Here is a 21,530-nt window from a genome sequence, read left to right on the forward strand (position 1 = left end):
GAGAGAAAGAGATTTCTGCATACTGAGCCACTTCTTACTATTAAGCTATCTCGGGCGGTGTTTAGTTTGTCTACTAAGCTTGAAGGCTTGCAAAATCTACGACTGACATGCACTGCGATGTGTCTGCGGGATTGCTGGCACCAAAAAATTTGGAGCAGGCTGCCTCCCAGAACTTTTTTGTTACGTTTTGTAATCAGGAATATAGGCACTTCAGTTTCACTGAAGATTTTAAAGGATCGTTTGAGTGCTAGCCGGAATCCCTTTTTAGGAATCCGGAACAGCCGTAAATGTTGAAGCGTTTTTTTTCTACTTTTAAACTTTTGCAAAGCCGTTAAGGTCGCCCCTTAGAACCCAAGCCATGTTCAAGTGGCTACGCGACTGCTAGAGCGGATTAACCATGACAGCGGAGATTGATAGGAAAACGTGGAAGAGGGTACAACATTCATTACTCCACGGCTGGTCTCATTTCATTTGGCATAACGACTGCTTCAAGTGATAGCATTTTTGTTTCTTTTTCATCTTTTGTATTAACGAGGTATGAGAATATTGAAGCTCACGTATATATATATATATATATCAGTTGGTGAACAGTTAGCTGAGAAGTACCATAGGGGAAGAAAATCATGAGAAGTAGAGCGAAGAAGCGGATTGGTGCAGCGAGTGGCCTGGGGCTTGCTTCCGCCTACTTGCATTGCGAGCCCTATAGAATGAGTCCTTCTTTCTTACTTTCGTACTTTTTTTTTTGTCGGCGGTAGTGGAGCACCTTTTTTTTTTCTTCGTCTTTTTTTGAGCACAAATGGCATGCAACGATTTCACTTCTGGCTGCTTCTTTCGTTGACATATTTCCCAAGTTCACCTTACACTACAGTAAACAATAACTACGGTAAACGGTGGCTTTTCTTCAGCACATTTTCACTTATTATGTGTCCCTTATCTCTGTTTCTATTGGCCTTGCATTCGAAACTCAGTATCTCCTGTTTGCTATGTTGGTGTACTTCCGCATTTTCAATCAATCTCCGGGGTTTACGGAATTTTTACGGAATGGATTGGATGACTTATATTGAGGCTTCGAGAAATAAATTCACGATTACGATACTCCCTATGCGAAACTTGAGCGCAGTTCTATACGTGCTTTCATTTCGCCATATATTTGCTTGTAAGGACAGTCAGTCTCGTACGGCACGTTGCAAACGGAGCGAAGTGAGGTGCGACTGCCTCGCTAATCGGGAGATCGCCAGAGGCAACGCGCGGGTGACGCGCGGGCGCGATTCACAGCAGCCGTCACAGACAGATCTGTGCTCATTCAGAGCTTAGTTTGGACGCGTCCGCCGCATGAATTATCAATGGCGTCATCGCTGAACAGACGACGTGCGCTAGACTCGCGCGATCTCGTAGCCATCGTCGTTGCAGAACACGTCTTGTACAACCCTCCGCTTTTCTCCTGACCCTTTCGCCGTACTCTCCTCCTCCGCTTTCCTCCTCATGCTTCCGCTGTACCTTCCTCCTCCGCTTTTCTCCCCGCGCTCTTTTCGCTCTCGCCGTCTTTAATCTCCCGCTGCGCGTTCGCTCATTCATCTTTCGCTGTGCGCGTTCGCTCAGCGCCGGAACGGGCTCGTAAGAGCGGCGCTCTTAAACGCTGAGGTCCAGCAGGAATATTGTCACTCAATCGGTGGGGCTTCAAACACACTGAACAACAACAAAAAATAGCAGTAATCAGATGTGGAAAGCGACAGGAACAGAAATAGGCATTGGAAAAAGACAAACAATCGCCCGAACGCGCGCGCTCAAAAACTCAGAATGAATGCCACGTTATGCATAAGCTCTTCTTTATTTCAGGCCTTCGTATAGCTGCACTTGCCGTGAAGGTGTACTGGCTATGGAGTTGTGCGGCTAAGACCCGAGCCCGCGAGATTGAATCCTTGCCGCTGTGGCCGCATTTCGAAGGGGGCGAAATGCAAGAACGCCCGCGTGCCGTGCATTGGGTGAACATGAAAAAATTCCAGGTTGTCGAAATTAGTCCGAAGTCTCCCGTAAAGACGTGCCTCAAAATGATGTAGTGGTTTTGGTCCGTAAACGCTAGAGTTTAAAGCTGCAACTGTATAGTTAGCACGACAGCAAAATATTTTGCACTGGACCGGGCTACAGAGACGTCTTCTGCCTTTCCATGGCACAATGGGAGGGCCACTTGAAAAAGTGTTTGATGACAAACGCGTAGGTGTTCAGCAAACGGTAGAATTGAAAGTTGGGCGTGTGGGTCGAGGTTCATCTGAGGAACTGAATGGAATTGAATTATGGGGTTTTACGTGCCAAAACCACAATTTCATTATGAGGCACGCTGTAGTGAGGGACTCCGGATTTATTTGGCCGCCAGGGGATCTTTCATCTAAGGAACAGTGCGAAGAAATGGAACCGACTGAAGTAAACAATTCAGGTGATATTCGGCGCTGCCTTGTGTCCTCTAACTGTATAATTTCCCTTTCTACGCGCTAATCCGAAGGTGAACGGTAAACATGACTGCAAATTTTACCTTTAGGTGTAAGGGTCTAATTCTCTGATGAAGTGCAATATCGATTCGTAGCACCTCCACGATAAATGTAACGGGAAAGGAATGAGGAGAAATATTTTACAACGATTATTCACAGCCACACGAAATATAGAGAATCCGCGCAGGATCCTAGGCGCGTCTTCAACGATTTCATTTTGTCGCGTCCTTATAGGCATGGCTGACTTACTGTCACGCGTGACAATATCACAGTACTAGTGTTTCCAGGCACCACAATTCATTCCACCACTGAGGCACATACCTATGTGGTGTAATCAGGCAAATTTGGAAATTAGGATGCATGAGCCATGTGGTGCGGAAGTAGCGAAGGTGATTAAATAACAGCACACATATTCAAAAAATACAATGGTGAAGCAGACTGGCGATATATGCGATATATGCAAAGAATGCTTTTTTTTTAGTAATCCTTCTGACTTCAGAAAGAGTCGGGCACGTTCCTTCTTCAATAGTAAAAGAGATCTTTTCTTTCTGACTTCTTGATGTTTGTACTTTCGTCGGATTGGCATCTTTCTTCCTAACGTAAATGATGTCATCGTATGTGAGAGAGCAATTATATCAACATCTCAGGTTGTCTTACAGCTTATGGTTTCCTTCATTTCATTTTCTACAGTAAGAGTAAACAACTTTATTTCATTCTCTAGAGTTATGTCACCAGTTTAAACAAGAGAAGGTCACCTCCCTCCCTTCTGCTCGTTCAATTTCATAAAAAGCATTTTGACTGCTAGTGTTAAGATAAGTTCCATACTGTAATAATGGTGAAAAAGCACTGTGAATGACGCAAGCTTTCGTCATCCACCTAGCATTGCGCAATATTTTGTGCGGTTATCAAAATGTAGAACTCGAATCAACTCTGTCTACGTCGTACACCGGTTAAGGCATAGATGAGCTGAGCGTGTTGATTGCTTTCGTCGTAACTCATCTTCGCAATTTTTCCCTGTTCTGCATACTGCAGTGACCACCGCAAGCAAAAAGACACTGTCTCTTTTATTGTCCTTTACAAACAATTTGCAGCTCTTTTTTTTTTCTTATGCCAGGAGCTATCTAGCTTATGCGTGATATTACGGCAGTGCCACATTCGAGGCTTTAGTCTCCTGTCTGTTTAGATGTTGGAATAGCTGCACTCACTTTGTCTCTATTGAGCTGATTGGTGTATTTCATCCAACATGTGGTGTTAAAGATATCAGGCTAATATTGAATGCTCGTTCCTTCTTGTGCATGTTTTCTTCAGTATGGGGCACGTGAGGCGACAAATTGGCGAGCATCTCAAACGAGCACTACAGGTGGCAAGTGAATATGCGGTGGGATTTGTATGGCTGCTGCTACGCTGATATTTTTTTATTACCAATTTACAACTGCTGCAGGTTCTATTATTGCAATTATTTGCAATGGTGTTCCTGAGAGCGTGATATTACCTGATAGTAGCAAACAGTTACAAGGCTTCTTTTACTTTTTGAACAACTTTGGTGAATTTTTTTACCATCTCGACGCATTATCTGTGTTGCACGCACCAAACGCGAGCATGCCTACGGCAGTGTTGTACGGAACGGCGTTCCTGGAACTAGTTCCTTTTTTGCAGGAACGAAGGGGCTCCACCGTTCCATTAAGGGTTGTTGGAACTGTAACGGTAACTCGTTAGGTTTACGAAGGAACGGCAGAGGGAACGGCGTTCGTTTTGTAAACATTCAACACAATTGAACAGACGCACGCACGTACGCCGCACATCATGCATGCCGGATGGGCGACCGCGTGAGGCGCAAGGAACTACCGCTTGCTGGTCACGTGACTATGGTACATTTTTTTTCGTGAGTTCTCCGCGATATTTTTTTATGACTAGGCTTCAAGATTGTCGGGTGACGCTTCTTCCTGTATACCATCAACATAAAGACAGAGTTGGCTGCGGTGACCAAACCAGCCAGCGCAGATGTTGTCACCTCGTTCGCGCCCGAAGATTTCTTCTCGTTCGGGCACCAAATGCTTCCAGCCGAGGAACAGGGTGAGCTGTCGCGGAACCTGCTAGTACCAGTTGACTACCCGCTGTCATAGATGAAGAGCTTTGAGGAAGTGAACCAACTTTTCCTCAAGTACAGCATGACAGTACCCTCAAGCGCTTCCGTGGAACGGCTCTTCATGAAACATTGCCAACGAAGTGCTGACGAAGAAACGGGTTCGTCAGTCTGACACCAACATCGAGATGCAACTCTTGCTGAGTTCAAACAAGCGACTTTACTAAATTGCCAATATGTGTTCTAGACATTTTTTTCCCACTCATACTGCAATATTGCACAAGCGTTCATTACACGCCTAGGTATTGTTCCCTTGTATTCGGTTCCTTGTGCAAGAAATTTAATTATATTGGTGCACTTGAGTAACTTTGTATTTGCGCATCTGAAGCGTTATATCCTGTCTGCGCATTCGAATACCAAATTACAAATTGCCATATGCATTGCACCTGTAATAGACGAGCACCAAGGTTGCAGTTATACATGCATGGAGTATGTCTGGTGCTCCCTGAACAAATTCGTCTAGGAGCGCTTCTTTGGATTTTTTTTTTTTTTATCTCCAGATAATCTGCTGTCGACGACGTTCAAAATTGTATAATATAGGTAGTTCGATGGGAGTTTTAAATTGCTCACTTTATTTCGCCTGAGGATTATCCGACACTATGTTTTAATTTTTTTTAATCAAATGTAACGTAACTTGGCCGAAGCCTATAGGCGGGGTCTAGGCCCACCCCACCAAATCGCAGGGCACTTAATAAAGTTATTTGAATGAATGAATGAAATTTAACGTAATGTAAGGACACGTTTCATGTTCGAATGTAACTGGAACGCGTTCCTTTCGCATTAAAAGAACTTGTAACGGTAACTAGGAACGAGGCTTTCGTTCCTGCTTCTCAGGAACCTGTACAACACTGTCCTACGGCATGTTTGCTTCAGCAGTCGCAAATATAGTGATTAGGTTCTTGCTTATCACTTAGAAGTGTGCAATCGACTCTCAGCGTCTCCGGTGTTTTCAAACACGGTCCCAGGAAGCAGTCCGCGATAAAAGAACGAAAAAAAATCGTGCTGGCTAAATTGCAGACGAATAAAACTAAAACGAAGGTAAGCTTAGGCGCTTCACAATCTCCGTGTTTCGCGCCGTCGCTTCTCGGCGCTCGACAAATTTAAGCCGTCAGCCATACGTGCGGTGTCGCGCGCAAATTGGGTGTGCTCTGGAAAGTGTAACACGTTTGCAGGAACATATTCTAGTAAATTACACGTTGACAAAAAGTACAAATTTGAACCCTAGTGCGAATAGAAGCCCGTCGGAAATGCCGCTAGCGGGGATGTGGATTCTTCCCCGAAAAGACAAAAATATCTACAAAAAATAAAAAGGAAATGAATATACAAGTTCTGGAAGCAGGTTTAAACAGCTTTTTTTTTTCATATCTTTCTGAAAAATCACTTTTCCAGTTCGGGAGCGTTCCTGCATTTTTAGAGCCTTAACGGGTAAGGAAAAAGAGAACTAATCCCCGGAAAGGGACATCCGGAACGTGAAAGGGGCCAACAAGATATCATAATCGACTGAAGAGAGAGTGAAGCCAAATAACGATAGGCCTAACTTTTTTATACCTCTATCTTTCTTGATTTTTTTTTCTTCTTGCACTTCAAAGATTTCCCAGTAAGCTCCCGGTATACCTGTGCGTCTTTGGATAAATAAAAACACAAGAGGAAGCCAGAAGACGCAAGGAAGAAGCACAAAATTACTGGATGGAAGCGAATGCTGTGAAAATGAGAGTTATTGCCTCGTCTAGTTTCTTCTGTACGCACAGCCGAGCACACCATAGAATTTTAATGCATGCCATTATATTTCTCTTTTGAGGCTGCCATGCACTCTTAGTCCTTTTTACACACTGGAGACGAAAAGAAAAAGAAAGTGCTGTTTTCCTCTTCTTGAAAGTTTTCTGTTCCGTCGCAAGTTTCGGTTTGAAAGAGGTGCCTATAGGCGTAATGAGATCGTTTAATGAACATAACTGCTTAGTTTGCAACCTTTTTACAGCATAGGCTCTTATAGACTGACTCCCTGAGTCGTTTTGATGTCCGCCGGTGTCCGCCACTGGAGTTCTAAAATACTTTGCGAGATAATAACAAAGAAAAGAACAAAGCTTCAGAGTGCCACGAGGATTTGAGCTTCCTTACGACCAACCATTACTCTGTCAAGGATTCTACCTCTCGGCCACTCTGTCTTTTTTTTTCTTTATTGCATGGAATTATTGGACAGTTTTAGAATAGGGGCCCCAAACGTTTTGGGGCGCCAAAGAAATAGCGTCGACACCACTGCGTTTGGGTTTTCCGTTGGGCACGCTATTTCACCGATTTAGCGGGAGCCCCAAAAGCTGCCCCAAAAGCTTTGCGTCAACAAACATGGCGGCACCCATTGAAGCGACAGCTCTCTGAGTACCAAACTGGGCTTTAGTCGTGGTAACGCGTGAAGTTCGTAAGCAAAGAAAGTGACTGCGGTTATCGCTTTCTCTCAACTAACGTGTGTAATGAAGATTGATTCATTAGACGCCGCTGATTCCGAATTCGATTGTCGATTTCAAGGCTCGTGGGCCTAACGTGGATTAGCGTGGCTGGTGAAGGCACGTGAAGTTGGTTACTCAAAATTCAACGCAACAAATCGCTTGCTGCTAATAGAAAAACCTCTCAATTGTAATTAAACTGAGAACTACGAAAGTCAGAATAAGACTTCTTATCATAAAATGGTATAGTTTATTTTATTATTTCTAACAATTTTTCTCTGACACCGTAGTGGCGCTGCAAGCGCAAGACGCTATTCGCAAACGAAAAGCCCTATTCTAAACCTCTTCACTCCTGCATGCCCCAATGCTAACACCCACACAGCTCTTTGGGGCCACAAACTTTTGGTGCCCCTATTCTAAAATTCTCCACTGCCAGTAACGTAGGGCGAACACCATTTATTTTAAAATTACACACGCAGGCACAAAAAAAAGAACGCACACTATGCAAAAAGGTCCTGCGAAACTTGAAAACTCGGAAAACAGCCATAAGCGTCGGGAAGCAAGCCACTCCAGCCCGGAATAAAATTTTAGACCACACGTGGCACTCTGTTGACTCGGCGTGACTTAAGCTTCAATTCTTAGTTTGGGTGTAGAAATTCTTTATGCAAATCGTACAGGTAGCGGTGACATATCGCCAAATCACACACACGGGTTATAACTCGTAGCCACTCTGCCTATAGAGAATACTTATGCTGCAGAGCGCGATCACCCCAGCAGCTCCCGTGATTGCCTAACACCCGCTCAACATGTCTGCACTGAATATATCTGGCGTCTACGCCACCCTATTCTAGCACGTCACCTTCGCAGTTGCGGAGGGGGTCCTAATTCAGGTTTTCTTCGTTTACTTGTAATGACATGGATTGAGCGCGTCTGCTTCGTCTTCATTAATGTTCTTCTAACGCTCGGCTTCTTCTCAAGTTTGCTGGATTGCACTAACGTCATCTTGTTTTCTTCAAGGATAGTGTGAGGCGTAATGATCGAGCAGCCCAAATATAAATTTGAGGAAAGCCGAACGCATCCGGCAGCAGAAAGCTGAAGGATTGTTTCAATTGAGACCGCTGGCCAAGTCCGGATAGGTAAGAGGGGAAGAAAAGCCGAATCTTTCCACTTCACCAAAGGGAGGCGGAACTGCCCCAAATGACTCAAACTTCCTTTACTTCGCGAAAGCAGACTGCTCATTCGCACCCTGCGAATTTTCACTCGAACAAACACCGCATAAAACAACCTAAGGTGTATTGCGCATTATATCGTACTTTGCCCCGATATTGCGTCACTGCTTCGCGTTACGAGCGAAACTGATATTTCTCAGGATTTTGCAAACTTTGAATTTTTCTTGAGTATTCTATTTTAGTCCACAACGTATTGGTGCACTTTTGCGTCACTAAAAGCTCTGCTGCGCTATATGGCTGCTATCTTGTAAGTATAGGCTAGTTATCTAACCAGCACTGTAAACCTAACTTTAAAAGATTATACACAAATAAATAATAGGGTTTTCATCTAGATGCACAGTGTACTGCTGAAAGAGAGTACTATATATATATCGTGGACCAAGTGCGGACAAGTTAGGGTTCCCGTAACCTTCTTGATTTTCGCGTCTACTTTCGCCATTTCCTTCACGCCGGTGCACTTTCAGCATAAACACTTAGTTTGGAGTAGCAGATCCTGCATGACGGCCGTACAGGTAGCGGTGAGAAATCGCACACACAGGTCATCACTCGCAGGCACTTTAGAACTTTATACTTTCTCAATAGCGTTAATTTTCTATTTCACATAAGCACACACATAAACGCGCGTGCTTGAGCGACTCTGCATTTCCGACATCGTGCACAGGTTAATTGCAGCCGTGCACGGCTACCTGCACTGTTACCTGTGCATTATAGGCAGCAGCTTATGAGAGATCGTCTGAATCCAGGTTTACGCTTTGTGCAATGGTGTATCTTTTTTTTTACAATACTAGTGAACTTCTTTTGAGTGGTATGAGTAAATGAGGTGTTTAGAAGTAGTCTACAACAAATTTTACTTCCATACACCAAGCCAGCATTTTTTTTAAGTGGGGCGTATTTGTCCCGTTGACACAATATATATTTTTTTTTTAAGTGGGGCGCTAACGTCCAACTGACCTTCGACGCTCTTAACAAAAGGCTATTTCTGACTTGTTCGTTCGTGAAACTTCACTGTTGAAAGTTTTTGTGTGGTATGAGTAAATGAGGTGTTCAGAAATAGTTTGCAACTAATTTCACTTCTATACAACAAGCCGTTTATTTTTTAAAGTTGGGCGTATTTGTTCTACTGACATGAATTGGCCTTCTTGGAAAGTGGGACTCATTTGTCCCACTTACGAGACCTATTCATACGTGCAAGTTTTTGCACGTGAATTGCCAGGACACGTTTTGCTGATTAGGTACCCTTTCTAGATACGAAAGTGGGTGCTCATTGCGAGGTAAAGGTGTAAATCTAAATACCTGAAAGAGCTATAGCTTATCGGGCAGATTGAGAACTTTACTCTCGTGAGCAAGTGTGCATGGGCTAAAAGCAGGAAGCGTTCCAACAGCGAAAACAATTTTTGCACCTTTCGCACGCCTTTTACCACTTAGTACCTGCTGCCAAAACAATTCTTGCATGAAATGTTCAGAGCCTTCAGATATAAGCAAAATGAGGAAACAATGCTGTGTCGCGTACGCCTGTACGTTGCAGTCACCAATGCGTATTCCGTTTTGATTGGAATGGCCAATAGCACTGAGTGCAATACCAGCGGCCTCAATTAGACCATGGATGGCCTCCTGTGCTACTGCACATTCTTTGAAAATGAAAGACATCACCTCTGCGCAGCTCTAAACCAGTTGGACGAAAAATCATGGTCTCGCATACAGCAGCTACATAAAGCCGCAAAAACGCTGCCGCAATTTCTGAAGGCCACTGCACTGAATGACCATCTGTGTTCCGGACTGCGTTACCGTCTGTGATATAGAATAGAGAATTGTTAATGCGTCGACGATGTCACAGCGGATTACTCTGCTTCTCTTAATCTTTCCTTCTTCTTTTCCCTTCCCCTTCTGCAGGGTAGCCAACCGGGCACATTCCTAGTTAAACTGCCTTATTTTCATTTAGCCCTTTTTCCGCTCTCTTTCCAATAGAAGGCCGCACAAATTGAATGCGGTAAATGCACCCATTTGCTGCTGAAAAGTGTTTTCGCGAACATCACAAAGCGGTGCGTGTAGAATTGACTCTGTCACAATTGGAGAAGAAATAGCGTGGAACTCATCTACGATGACAATCAATCCAAGTTTGTGAACAGCCCAAACACGTAATGTATAAGGCGTGGGCTGCAGCCGGGCTTGTCTCTCGCATTTTCCCTTTGGGCACGCTACGCCTTCTGGCGGCGGCGCCGTTAAGTCCGCTCATTCTCAGTGATACATACACAGGGATCCTATTTGGAGTCAAAGAGGTTCATTGAAGAGCGGCTCTTACACAGTGGCACATACTCGTGTGAATGGCCCCCCAAAGTTTAGCCCGTACTATCTTCGGGATCAGCCCATATTTTTGGTGGGATAGCTAGCAGGAAAATTAGGATAGTCCGACAATGATGAGACTGCTATTCGCAACAAATGGTAGCGAAGGTTCATGTTTGTCGTTACCTTACTACGTACAGTCCCACCCACTGAGAGCGGCTTGTTACTTCCTGCCGCTTAATATCTCATGCCCTAGGTACATTTTCTGCCAACTACGACGGCAGAATATGTGCCTATAAGACAGAAACAATAATATGGCCATATTTATGAATATGACACTTTATATTGCTCCACATGTACAACTCTGACGCCGACATTCAGTACGTTACCATTTGAGAAAGCGGAATTCCGCTGTTCAATAAATGCTTGCCCAACTTAAGTAGCGTTTGGCAAACTTGTGTTTGCGCAGGTTGTGACTCTTTCTGCAGCAATGCAATCTTATCGACGCGTTGTTCAAAATATTCTTTCGACACCAGTGGCTTAAAACAAAGCTCGCTTGGGTGCAGCCACATAAATGTCATGTTTTTCTACGAACTTCACTAATGTGGCCGGCGAGGGCCTCCATCATGCGACACCATGCCCTAGAGTCACCTCTTGCTCGAGTCCCTCACCAAAATATAGATACCTATTTCGGTTGCAAGCACTTCACCGTTTTTCTCTCTCTCTGTTTTGCCCATAGTAGCAGATGCATCTACAAGTGTTGCTTTTACTAAATCTATAGCGTTGTCAATTTTGATCCCTTGATGACTTTGAATTGTAACTCACCTACGTGGATCCCTCTCAAAAAAGTTGGCAAATTCGCGTTACGCCAAAACTACAGTAAATGTGCTACGACCAGAGCAAACTGGATTAATAAAAAGACACGAATTATCTACAGTTCGCATTTCATGCTGCCGTTCGCGCAGCTCAGTCTATTCAGCCGCGCACCTAGCTAGCCCGCAAATCCATCCTTGAAGGCCTTTATTCTTCCTTTATCACTAAACAGCTATGGCCGACAGCGTGTGAAGAGCTTAGCGCTCAACGCGAAGCCTGGGAAACCAATAATTGACCCGCGGAGAACGATGTGCAGCTTTCCCCGGGAGACTCGTTTGCGCCTTAGGACGCTTCAAGCCGTGGGAACAGTTTGGGGAGAAACGGGTTAATCCTCCAATACAGCGGCCTTCCCACTTCGCGTTAATCCCGTGGCTCATGGCAACTCAAAGGTCTGTATTCGCACCCGATTTGGGGGCTTCCGGAATTTGTTTTTGCGACCATGCTTTCCATCTCAGAATCTGTTATCACTTCAATGTGCAGCGTTGCTTCATGTTGTAATGTATGCGGTGGTCCAAAATGTTAGCATGTAGTTTAATGCAAGAGTAAGAACAAATAATCGATCGATTAGTCTCCCAGTGCGTGAAAGCTTTATTTCATCGTTTACGTTATCTCTAGGACATGACTACTTCGTTTCTAAACCATTGTTTTATTCTTTGGTAGGCTGTAGTAAGACTTACTTGAAGGATACCCAGTTCAATATTTGACTCTAAGATAACTCCCAATTTGGGATAACTCTAAGATAACTCCCAAACAGGGCTTAATACAGCCCTGTTTGTCTTTTCGTAGAACCATCCGCTTCATTTGGCAGAATCTTCTCAACTGTTTCCGTCGACGCGTTGGCCCACGGTCTTTGCAGCCCACGGGAGGTCACAGACATGCGGTGAAATTTATGCTTCGATGTTCATTGCAGGATGAGTTTTTTAGGAAGTTGTGCGAAGGAACAAGATCACTTTTGTTATTTCATTCGTGTGACCTTTTTATCGGTTAACCTAACATCGAGACAGGGGGCATTCGAGGTGTCCATTCCGTTATTATGCTTTTGTCATTATGTTTAATTATTTTTTGGTGGTTCCACCTCAGCACGCTTTCTCTCCCGTGAGAGCAGATCGGCCAGTTGTAACATTATTAAAACATCCCCGCAGGAAGCACCTATGTCTACTGGTGGGGTGTAGCCTCGTATTGGGAATCCAGGACTTTCCTAATCCACTTGAGGATTCTTTGTATTCTGTATCCTTTATATTTGTCTCTGGGTTCTATATACCTTGTATATTTTGTTCAGTTATTGCATGTAACACATGACAAATATTTGTTTTTACACTCGTACGACGACGGTGAGACGAATGTCAAAACAATATCACTTGAGTGAGGCGTAAAGTTGGGCCGACATCAACGGATGCCGATATACAAAACAGAAGTAGAATAAAGCTTTGTAGATGTTTGTATGTCCATAATAGCAAATATGCACACGCACAAATATGTTTGAATCTATAATGTCTTTCGTTTTCCCGCAGAAGTTATACACAAATTATATCCAAGTTATGCGAGGAGGAAGTATTAAAAAAAAGTTATGCTTGATCCCTCTATCATGGGAACCGGCAGAGCACTAAACTGAAACGTGTCTTCACAGAAGATGTTACATGTTTGCTTCGTAAACGAATGGTCCGCTAGAGCGAAGACACATGATTTGCGGGCCGGCGACCGTGTTGCAGGTTTGCTTGGCTCGCGGCGTGCTGTTGGCGAGCGGCGTCCAGCTTCCGAGTCGCTTCGGCGACGGTACGAGCATTTTGGTCCAACTCCGTAGTGTCTTGGGCAGCCAATTGAGTTGTGACGTGATCAGCTTTAAGGAATGCGAGTGGCAGATTTCACAGCGTGCGCCGCGAACGCGCGAAGGCGTTCTGCTTCACGCTGCCATTACTTTCCCCGGACCAAAGCGAGATTCTCCCGTCGACGCTGTTGCCTTTCTGCGCCGCTTAGTGCAGCAGTTTCTTAGTTGTTGCCATCGCAAGCGAATCAGTAGGTGGCGTGTGAGCACTGCTGATGCATATTGAAGCTGCACTCCATAGACGACGAGGTATCAAAGGCTAATCTGACACGAAATACAAACGATGTGCGGAAAGTGCTAACAACAGCTTATACCGCGTTGGAGCCTCCGCTGCGCTGTGCCGTAGCACTCGTTAGAGTCACGATGCACTACTTTGCTTCACCGCTCCCAGATGGCGGCGCCATCCTTGTCAACAAAAAGCCGACAGATCCTACACACTGAGGGAATCGACGCTATGCGAAGCAGTGTGCGGGGATCCTACCAAGTTAACGAAATGACCATGAGAGCATCAAGGCGGCTCTTTCCTGACCCACATGACACGCATGTCATGACATTCATGTCATCAGTCCTGAGGTGCCCCTTTAGCTACACCCAAGGGACCTTGAGGCGAAAGCGTTAGTTATGGTCATGACTATGACTTCAACCATCAACCTTTAGCGTTTTCCGTCACTTGGTGCCACATCCGAACTCATGCATTCCATTGGTTTATGAGTGTTAATCTTTTTTTCGCTGTGTCATTCTCATTTTTGCTGAGTCATGCGGATGATTATGACTTCTACTATCATTCTTTAGTTTTTATTTCACTTAATGCGCACGTTCTAACTGATTGCAGTGGTTTATGAGTGTTAAACTTTTTTCTCCGAGTCATTGTCATTTTTGCTGAGTCGTGCTTATGACTATGACTTCTACCACCATCCTTTAGTGTTTCCATCACTTAGAACCCACATCCGAACCTATTTCAGTGGTTTTTGAGTGTTAATCTTTTTGAATGGATTATTGTCATGACCTACATGACATGCGCGTCATGACATTTATGTCATGACCTATACCTTATGTTCGTCATACACTCCTAACATGCCATGACAATTTTGGTACCTACCAAGTTAACGAGACGACAATGAGAGCACCAAGACGTAGGCGGCGGTTTCATGACCCACATGACACGCATGTCATGACATATCAGCATGTTCGTCATACAATCTTAACATAATATGCCAATTTTAGTAAGTACCAAGTTAACGAAACGACCATCAGAGCACAAAGACGTAGGCGGCTAGAATAGATAGATAGACTAGATAGATAGATAGATAGATAGATAGATAGATAGAATAGATAGATAGATAGATAGATAGATAGATAGATAGATAGATAGATAGATAGATAGATACTGTCAAAGTAGCAAATGTTTGCCAAGATTAAAAATCCAAGGTGTCCTTAGCTATCGCCTCAGAGACGCGAAGGCGAACGCTTTGTAAAGCCTACTCTACTGCACCTTATTCCACCTTAATCCTCCTGAATCCTCCCTAACCCACCTTAATCTATCCTAACCTACCTTAATCCATCTTAATCGTACTTCATCCATCCTAATCCACCTTAATCGGCCTTAATATACTCTAATCATCTTTATTACACCTTAATCGACCATAATCCACCTAAATCCAACTTAATCCTCCGTCATTCACCTTAATTCACTTTAATCACCCTAATCGACATTAATCTGTCTTAATAGATCTTTATTCACCCTAATTCACCTTAATACAATCACTAATAGGTTATTAATTAACTGTAGTAATCGTCAGGTGATATTTTATGTACCTCACAAAGCTAACTTGAAACAGAGATCTAAGGCTTGTACCTTAAAGATTATTTTACTCGTTGGCGCAGAAAGTCACATCCGTGACATCCTGTAAAGGAAGTTCATCGCCGACCCCGGCATAAAACATGTTCGTGTTAAAACATGAATGATTCGGTTGGGGCTATCAACCCTCGTATTCAGAAATGCATCTTAAGCTGAAGCCCACGATTGACTTGATTTAAATAACGCCTGTCGTGAACGCGCCTAAGGAAACTCAGTGAGCATCTTGGGCACATTCACGCCAGGCGTCAGTTATTATCAAGACAAGCAGGGAATTCAAGTTAAGATGCATTTCTAAATACGGGGGTTAGCAAAAGAAAACACGCAGAAATCTCTCGGTTGCCTGTCTTTATATCTACTGGCAATTTGTTTTTACTGCTACAGGTCTTTCATCACTGCAGCACCCTGCTTCTGTGTCTTCCCCCAGCTAATCAACGTATGTGTTATCAATGAGCTCTGAAGTCTTCGCGTTTCCTTCAATTGGGGCCCACTTCGTTCCCTACCAAAGAGACCATCCCGTTGTCTTCTTTAGTTCTGCATAGCACTCTGACCTAGGTGCAAAGCAGCGTCGTCTGAAAGAAAAAAGAAGAAGAAAGGAATGCATTCTGCCGTTGACAGCTCATGGCTTTCACATTACGGGCAGCCATGACGAGAGAAATTGATGTGCGTGTGTGTGTGTGAAAACTTTTTATTTACAAAAGTCCTGAGGCTCGACTATTTCAACCCGAGGCGGGCCGCACCCACGATGGCACCGTTAGGCCCAGCCCTTCAGCGACATCGTGGGCCCTCTGGACAGCCCGTAGCTGATCTTGAAAAGATTAACTCTGTAGCATCTTCTTCCAATGGAGCCATTCTCCTTCAGAGTTGGTGAGAGTCGCAGGGCATCCCGCGAGCATGAGTCTGATCGCAATGATGCCATTGCACGCATTACAATCTTACTTGACCTCCCTTTCTTGATAAACTTTATGAAGGTGGTACGGAGTGGGATAAGTTCCTGTTTCTATTAGTATCACTGAAACTGCCTGAGCCCTGTTCAGCTTTGAATGTAGCAATGGAAATTGTCTGCGTCCTAGATAGTAGTGTTTAGTAATCTCGTTATATGTATTGAAATTGGTGGCCTGAATTCATTTACATAGTATGCAATCGCCGGTTAAAAGAGCTGTTTCGTATCACCAAAGGGTGGAAGCTGAAGGAACACAAGATTGCGTCTACAAATAAAATAAAAAATACGAAAGAAAATAGAACTTGGAAGTGCTTAAGCCATCGTATGCGCTGTCTTCTGCCCATCCGTCCGTCGCCTCTGAAATTGCTTTAGCATGGTCTCCATTTATAAAAACTCGCTATTGTATCTCTTGTCACTATATTCGAGAACATTGTTTGTTGAGATGAGAAATAAATTGGTGTTTACGAAGAAAATACGAAAGGTACAAAATGTACAGCCATTTATTTTTTGCAGTTCATGCGTTCTCTTTTCTTTTATTCTTATCCTCCTGTCTTGCTGTTCACTGCGCTATCCGCCATTCAATAAGCCCGAATACGCTTTGATGCCATGAAGCTTATAGGAACATGGTACTAATGTCGAGAAAAAAGCAATAAAGAAAACACCTTGTTAGTAGAGCTCGTTCTGACTTAGAGTCAGTTGAAAACGCAAACAAGAGCACACCAACGTACGCAGACTCAGGCGCACGCGTACAGAGAAAGAGAGAAATGCGGAACAAAAGGCAGGGAGGTATGCACTAGTAGCTAGGTGCTACTTAGTAACAACTACTTTATTAGAAACAAAGCCATTTTTGTACATACACTATCCAACAAACAAACGCCATAGCCAGATCTTCCTTACTTGTTATTACGGGAAAGATCTAAGCAACACTATTACGCGCAGGAAGGAAGTGTACAGTCCATCGACGAGGTTGAGAACGCGGGAAATTGTATTTCTGCCTTTTTTGTGCTATACCTTAATGTACACAATGAAAAACAATCGAGAAGCACAGAAGGGAGAGAGAGAGAGAAAAAAACATTTATTGAGCTCAATGACGGCGTCTTCTCAGACTTCGGACGGGGTAGGGTGGTTCCCTGGCTTTGGGACCAATATATGGCCAGCAGCTCCTGGCCCCTAGCCGCCAGCGCGAGCTGGATCGACAGGGCGGGGCTGTACCGTAAGGTCTCCCATCGCTCATGGGGTGGGGTAGTGGGGGACGGAGGGGGGATGGGGGGTATAGGGTATTTGAGTGAAGTGCACTCCATCAGGATGTGTGCGAGAGTGCTTGTGTTGTTTTTGCAAAATGGACAAATGCCCTCTTCGGTTTCTGGATAAAATTTATTCATCAGGGCAGGGTGGGTAAACCCGCCTGAATGCGCCTGATGATTGTTTGTTGTTTCCTGCTCAGGCTGCGTTGCGGCTCAGGGAAGATGCGCCGATCCTCCCTATACTCGGAGGTAATCTCTCTGTACGTGAGCACCGGGTTGGTGGTGTCGGCGTCCTGCCCTGCCCGGAAGGACATCGCTCGGGCATGGTAATCGGCTATGACATTGTCCACTACCTCTGTGTGGCAGGCACCCATACGAGTTCTATGGCTCGCTCTGGTGCCCTTCGTTAATATCGCGGCTGCCTCTGAGGAGATCACCCCTTTCCTGTAGCCGCCGTAAGCTCTTTTGGAGTCGGGAACCACTACCCTAGCACCCGGTTGGACGAGCGCCAGGGCTATGGCCACTTCCTCTGCTGTCGCTGACTCTCTGGTGTTGACTGCAGCGCTGTTTATCAACCGTTCCCCGTCGGTTAAAACCACCGCTGTTTTGCTGCTGCCCTCGACGAGGGACGCGTCCACGTATAGGACTCCCTCCAGCCGCTGCATCTTGGAATTATTCGCCTGAGCTCTGGCTTATCTCCTGCCATCATTTTTCTCCGGCGTCATGTTTCGGGGTAAGGGCTTGGTGGTGATTGACGTCATCCATTCAGTTGGGATGTACCTCTTGATTGTTGCTCTCTCCTTGCGCCACCCTATCTTATCCAGCACCGCGTGGCCATGATTTGTCTGGCTCAGGCGGAGTCGCTGGTTAGACAGGTGGGCTTTTATGAGTTCGTCGACTGTGTTGTGTGCCCCCATGGCTTGAAGGCACTGGGTCGATGAATAGATGGGTAGGCCGAGTGCTTGCTCGATAGCCTTTCTGATGATGGTATCGATTGTATTCTTTTGAGTCTTGTCTAGATGGAGATACGGGGCCGAATATGTTATCTTGGATGTTATGAAGGCCTGCAATAGTCTGAGGGCTTCGTCTTCCTTCAGTCCTCTGTTTCTAGTTGAAACCCTTCTCAGCATGGATAAGATCTTCTCCGCGCTGGTCTTCATCTTGGCGATGACGGCGTGTGCTTTTCCATTGTCTTGTATTAGGAGTCCGAGAATTCTACATGTGTCCGTCGGCTTGACTGTGGTGCCGTCAACTTGGATGCAGATGTCTCGTGGGCGCTGCTTGCGGGGCTTTCCTGGTTGGATTACGAGGAGTTCCGACTTCTGCGGCGCGCAGCTGAGTCCACAGGTCTTCGCGTACTCGTGCATTGTGAGTGCTGCCGCCTGAAGTGTCTCCTCCATCCAGCCGTCAGAGCCCGCTCGCTCCGTCCATATAGTAACATCGTCCGCGTAGAACGCGTGTCCGATTCCTTCGATTTGGTCTAGCAATCGTGGCAGTGGCAGTAAGGCCAGATTAAACAGGAGTGGTGATAACAGCGCTCCCTGCGGGGTGCCCCGCTCCCTCGATTCAATGAGCTCTGATCGCTCTTCACCCCTTGAGATTCGTGCCTTGGGGGAGGACAGAAAGTCTTTCACATATCCGAAAGTGCGCCTCCCGCACCTCGTCTCATTGAGGTTAGTGAGTATACTAGCATGAGTAACATTGTCGAACGCCCCTTCGAGATCTAGGGCGAGGATTGCCCTGGGGCTGTTTCGCGTAGCTTTTTGATTACCAGATTTTGAAGCTGAAGCATGACGTCCTGTGTTCATAGATGCTTGCGGAACCCAAACATCGTCTTCGGAAGTTGGTCGGTGACCTCATGGTGTTCCTGAAGGCGACGTATAGTACCATACGCTTCATCACCTTGCTAACACAGGAGGTCAGCAATATTGGCCTCATGTTTTCGATCGCGGGGGCCTTACCCGGTTTTAGAATGAATCTCACCTCGGCCTCTTTCCACTCCGGCGGGAGTTGAGAGGTTTCCCAAGCCTTATTTATATGTTCCAGCAGAGATTGTGCCGTCCTACCGCTCATGTTGGCGAGCAACCTGTAGGGGATGGCGTCTCTCCCCGGAGCGCTTTTCTTGTTGCTCTCATCAATTGCTGTCCACATCTCGGGGATCGTGAACGGCCTGTGCAGGTCTTCATTGCTGGGTCCTCTGTATTATCGCGGGATCGGGTGTTGCCCTCGCTCCGTTTGAAAATAGTGGTCTTCTAGGGCCTTCATAAGCCGGTCGCCGTCTCCGTCGTATGTGTTTAGGACCTTCGTCAGCAATCGGTTGTTTGCTGTCCTGCTGCCTGCGGGGTCTATGAGGTGCCTCAGCAGTTTCCATGTCTTGCCCGTGGACAACTGTCCCTGAAGGCCGTCACATACCTGTAGCCAGTTCTCTTTGCTGAGCTTAGCCACATATTCCGAGATTTCGTTGTTAAGCTCGGCTATCCGATGCGCAAGCTTCCTGTTGCGCCTTTGCTTCTTCCAGCGCTTCGTGAGCGAATGCCGGGCCGCCCACATGTGAGCGAGCCTGCTGTCGACGACAAGTACCTTCGTTGTAGTTGCAATTTCTTGGGTGAATTCGTCGAGGATCTTCTTCTGTTTCTTGGCGCATGTCTTGTACGAGGTATGGCGCGGGTCCGCTTCGTCCGCGTCTTCGCCATCTTGTTGTGTGTATGCACGCATCTTATCCCAGTGTGTTATGCGAATTGCTCCCAGCTTGACCTGGAAGTCTGGGCCCCGTATGGTGAGTGTGATGATGGTGTGGTCAGAGCCCAAGTCCTCGTCCTCACACTTCCACTAGATATCCAGCAATCCGCTGAGCCAGGACAGGTTTGGTGTTGTGTCTCTGGAGACGCTGTTGCCTCTTCTTGTGGTTACTCCGGGCTCGTTGAGCAGCGAAACGTCCAGGTCTTGCATAGTCTTGACCAAAGCCTTTCCCCTCTTGGATTGAAATTTGTACCCCCATCAAGTGTGCGGCGCGTTGAAATCGCCCAAAATTAGGAGCGGCCTGTTCCCGGCCAATTTCTTCGCGTCCATCACAACTCGATCGAATTCATAGTGTCTTTGCCATGGTCTGCAGTATACTCTCATAACGAAAATATTGTTTTTACTTCCAATTTCCTTTGCGTGTATTTCCACCAGCGTGTGCTCACACCCTGCTTGTGCAGTAAGGTGTTGAGTAGCTGCTATGTGACTCTCCACTAGGATCGCCGTACCCATTTTGGTTGGGTCGGTGTATGTAACGTATCCTGGAATTTTTGGGACTCCCCTTGTCTCTTGACAGAAAGGAAAAAGACACTAGTCAGCACATGGTCTGGGTGATAATTAATTTGGGCACAATGCCTCCTTAATCGGCCATCTATCACGAAACACAGAGTACCCGTCAAGTCTGGCACCATATAGCGAATAGGTTTGTTTTGGTCGATAATCGAGGCTATTTTGGTTGTTGGTTAGCGTCTATCAACTTATCTCCTCTCGGTGCCTTTCGAGCCCTTGTTAGCTATGTCGGCTTATTTGTCTGCAAAGGCGGGACGCTAAACTGAGGTTGCAGTTGGGATCGCTCAGTTTCTGGAACATCGTTCTTGGTACAGGTTTATTGGCTAAGCCATTAGGAGTGGATAAGGGGATGTGAAGGGCCTACCACCAATATGTGTTCTCAGGAGAGAATGCAGAGACGTTTCCACTCATCTGCATGGGACCCAAGATTTTATGTATTTTATTGTAACTTGTAAAATCATTTATGTGTTCGAGCATTTGAATATCTTGCTTATGCCGCACAAGTTCGCTTCATTAGCATCGGGAACTGGGAAATTTAGTGCTGGTTTTTATGTTTTGGTTTATGTACAGCTTCCCTGGAATATGCCGGCGACAAGTGAAGACCGCACAAGACAATTTTATTAAAAGGGTTTTCTACAGAAATGTTGCTTCCACAGGAGGCTCCACACTTTAGCAGACGCAATTTTTGCAGACAAGTAGATGCCAATACGAACCGCCCATATGGAAGTAACTGATGTCCTATAACACGCCACTCTAGAACCTGAGCGGAGCAAATAACAGCTTTGCTGCTGCTCTCGGCTGGCAAAAACAACACTGGCTTCCTCTTGTTTCACGCAACGAGGTTCGCAACATGGGGGGGGGGGGGGGGGGGGGAGTTCTTAAGGTCAAGATTTCCGTCTCTCAATGATAAA

At 45.6% G+C, this 21,530-nt stretch overlaps 1 protein-coding gene across 1 annotated transcript; it reads right to left on the reverse strand.

Moving 5' to 3' along the window:
• Positions 1 to 18,002: 18,002 nt before the first annotated feature.
• Positions 18,003 to 19,118, reverse strand: LOC119456785 (uncharacterized). The gene has a single exon (XM_037718603.1). It carries the CDS (start codon positions 19,116 to 19,118, stop codon positions 18,003 to 18,005), a length of 1,116 nt encoding a protein of 371 aa, XP_037574531.1.
• Between the last annotated feature and the right edge of the window lie 2,412 nt (positions 19,119 to 21,530).

Source organism: Dermacentor silvarum, chromosome 6 (assembly GCF_013339745.2).
Source record: "Dermacentor silvarum isolate Dsil-2018 chromosome 6, BIME_Dsil_1.4, whole genome shotgun sequence".
In the NCBI taxonomy this organism is placed as follows: Eukaryota; Metazoa; Arthropoda; class Arachnida; order Ixodida; family Ixodidae; genus Dermacentor; species Dermacentor silvarum.